Source organism: Dipteris shenzhenensis, chromosome 2 (genome assembly GCF_047967505.1).
Source record: "Dipteris shenzhenensis isolate YYH24624 ecotype China chromosome 2, Dip_SZ_1.0, whole genome shotgun sequence".
Lineage (NCBI taxonomy): Eukaryota > Viridiplantae > Streptophyta > Polypodiopsida > Gleicheniales > Dipteridaceae > Dipteris > Dipteris shenzhenensis.
The window spans coordinates 23108372-23111848 of record NC_141597.1 but is presented as its reverse complement, the minus strand read 5'-3'; the positions used below and the strand labels follow the sequence as shown (position 1 = coordinate 23111848).

At 47.7% G+C, this 3477-nt stretch overlaps 1 protein-coding gene across 1 annotated transcript; it reads right to left on the bottom strand.

The window, feature by feature from the left end:
• Positions 1-212: 212 nt before the first annotated feature.
• LOC147904499 (pentatricopeptide repeat-containing protein At5g27110-like) lies at positions 213-3178 on the bottom strand. Its single transcript, XM_087386855.1, has one exon. It carries the CDS (start codon positions 3072-3074, stop codon positions 792-794), a length of 2283 nt encoding a protein of 760 aa, XP_087242981.1. The 5' UTR covers positions 3075-3178; the 3' UTR covers positions 213-791.
• Positions 3179-3477: the final 299 nt, after the last annotated feature.

Genomic DNA, 3477 nt, shown 5'->3' with positions numbered 1-3477 from the left:
TCCATTGATTGCAAGATAGCTGCTAAAGTAATACCCAGGAAAAATCAACCTCGTAAGTATACAACAAATTCCTTTCCATTAAATGGGCTAGTTGAGGTACCCCTGAATTTTAGGCATTAGGAAGGAATACACTTAGCTCAGTTCTATTATCAAATAACCACCAACTTGACTAGAACTTCCGTATATCGAAAATTGTGAACAAGCACACAAATGTACACTGCAAGTCTGATGTACACAAATGTGTTACAAATTCAAGGACAGCTATGAGAGACCAAAAACGCAGGTAGCTGCAATTACCTTGGACAAACATGAAAAAGTCAAGAATACTGAGAGGCTATGACAGGTAAGTCAAAATTAGGACCTTCTGGATATTCACAAATTGTAAATCAAACCTCTCCCTCCCCATGTCGTTATAGCACCCACAAGTCCTGTAGCATCCAAATCTCATTCTGTTTCCTGGTGCTCTTGAGATTCTCAACACCTCTCAGGCAGCTCTTTTCCTCTATTAGAAACTCCATGCAGAAAAGGGGCTGGGGAAAAGCACATGAAACTGAGAAATATTACGGGCCAAATCACAAAATTGGAAGGGGGGGGTAACAAAACGCTGGTTTAGAGTTGCCCTTCAGTGAGAAGGCATCAATATTATCTGGAACAAAGGATTGATCAGCATCTTTCCAGCCAGTTTGGTCAATCAATTGTAATCTGCTAGCAGCTTAACGCAGCAGCATGACTATGAAGGTGATACTATCACACTATATGAGCAAGTTTCAAATTTGCAACACACTCATTCATCAATATAATGAGATGCCTGTTAACTGTGAATAAGTAGCATTGGGGGGAACAAAAGGTATATTATAGAGCGAGTCTTCGAGCTCATCTAGCTTTCCAGCTTTCCCGAGTAAATCTACCAAGCATTTATAACGCTCTGCTCCTCCAAAGAAGGGATGGCCCTGACCAGTAAGACTGGTGTAGCTGACTTTGTCTGATATAATTCCCTCAGCCTGTGCTTGCTTGAAAAAGTTTTGGGCCTCCTCTTCCTGGCCATTCAGAGCATGTGCTGTGATCAGATAGTTCCACGAGAGCACGTCCCTCTTCACAATTTTGTCAAATGCCACCTTCGCATCATTTAAACTGCTGCATTTGCCAAACATGTTGACAAGGGCATTGGCCACCGTTGTATCAGATTCAAAACCACGTTGACTAATCAGTGCTTGCACCTTCTTGCCCTCATCCAGGGCCTCCTGGCTTGGGCATTTAGAAAGAGTAGCTGCGCTAGCACATGCCGAAAGAATGTTGACAAGAGTGACCTTGTCTGGGGTCACTCCTTCACGCTGTATCTGATCAAAAAGCTGAAGGGCCTGCTTGACATGCCCGTACTCACCATAGGCAGCAATAATGGCATTCCAAGCAGCCAAGTTTCTTTCTGGCATCTTCTCAAACCTTGCAAATGCAGACTCAGGGCTGCTGCGGGAGCAGACAGAGAGAATGCTTGCATAAGTGAAAATATCTGGGACCAATGCTTCCTCTTGCAATTTGTCAAAAAGCTTGAGAGCCTCCTCACCGTTACCATTTTGGGCATATGCAGCAATCATGGCATTCCATAAAAGCACATGACGCTCAGCTAGTTTGTCAAACAATCCACGTGCTTCTTCCAGACTGCCACAACTGCCGTACATGTGGATAAGAGCAGCCACTACAGCAACGTCCGTTTCGAGCCCGCTGCTTGAAACTTGTGAATGGATATCCTTGCCTTCGGCCAGGGCTGCCTGGCTTGCACATGCAGAAAGACAACAGATGAAGGTGACTCTGTTCGGCGTCAACCCATCCTGTTTCATCTTTTCAAAGAGCTCGAGGGCCTCCTTTCCATGGCCATGCTGAGTATATGCCTTAATCATAGTATTCCATGCCATAACGTCCCGCTCTGTTATTGCATCAAAGACCCCCCGTGCTTCCTGCAGATCCCCACACTTACCATAGAAGTTCACAAGGTTAACCGATATTAATTTACCATTTTCTTGACAAGCTTGAAGGATGCGGGTATGAATCTTCTTGCCTTCAGGTAGGGCAGCCTCGTTGGCACATGCCGAGAGCGCGATGGAGATAGACCTCTCGTCGGGGACCTCATCGTGCTCTGGCATTCGTTTAAATAGGTCAAGCACGTCCTTGTAATGCCGATTCTGGGCGTAAGCTGCACTCAACGCGTTCCAAGCTTCCACATTTTTCTCGTATAATAGACCAAACATCTTTCGCGCGTTTTTGAGATTTCCACACCTGCCATACATGGACACAATAGAGATTCCGACCTCATTATCCGCCCTGTATGGAGAACGGTAGATGTGGCCATGAAGACGATGACCTAGGTCAAGTTGCTCCTCGCCAGAAATAACAGCGAGGAGTGCGAGAAACGTTGTATTGTCTGGATCCCATTCTTCCTTCTTCATTTGGTCAAAAAGCTCAAGCGCCTCCTTTCCTTTGCCATACTGCGCGTAGGTTCCAAGCATGCAATTCCAAATGTACAAATTCTTTTCCTTCAGCCTGTCAAACCAATCCCGCGCACCTTCCACGGACTTACACCTCCGATACATCTGCACAATCAGCCCACACAAAGCTATGTCTTTGGTGAACCCCGTCTTGACAATGTGGTCGTGGACGAGCTTTCCGTTCTCCAAGGTATCGCGGTTCCCAGCGGATTGCAAGAGGGCAGCGTAGGTAGCCGGGTGAGGCCGAATGCCGATCTTATCGAGGCGGTCGAGCCTATCGAGGGTCTCCTGGAAGGTGGAGTTTTGAAGGCCATGAAAGTCGGCCAATTCATCTGGAACTTCTCTGGCGGCGAGACGACGGGAGAGGCTGGATCGTTTGGAAGAGAGCAAGGAGCGGGGGCGAGGGAGGGGAGTTTGGGGGGGAGGGAGGTCGTCGAAGGAGAGGAAATCAGTGGAGAAGGAGGCGAGGGAATGAGGGGGGGAAGAGGAAGGGAGGGGAGGGGGGGGGAGGGGGGGAGGCTGGAGGGATTGGGAACGAAGCAAGGCGAGGGCTCTGCGTCTCGCCATAGCCGGGCTTGCTGCCCGGAACACCATAGCTGGGAGGGAGCTCAGATCAGCTCAGAGAGAGCCAAGAAGAAGACGAAGAAGAAGACGCTTAAACCCTAAACCCTAGCTAACCTTTCAAGCACATTTCACAATCTCTCTCTCTCTCTCTCTCGGTAAAGTACCTTCCGTCATTTGTTGCACCACTCTGGTTAAAACTTTATACATCACATTTCTTCCCACTACTTTCAAACCTCGGCACATTATATGCCACCCGTTGGCTTTATTTTTCACAAACGCTTCACAGAATGGGTATTCTTGCCTGACGACCCGGCATATCAGAGTGCACAAGTAGGCATGCATCGCATAACCGATCGAGAGCTGTCACAGCTCACATGACCATTAACCATATTGCGATGAGCATCCATCACTATCTAATCATGTGCCCGTAATT

What these genes read in the sequence shown, in the direction of transcription:
- LOC147904499 (XM_087386855.1), bottom strand. Translation starts at nt 3,074, where the DNA reads ATGGTGTTCCGGGCAGCAAGCCCGGCTATGGCGAGACGCAGAGCCCTC.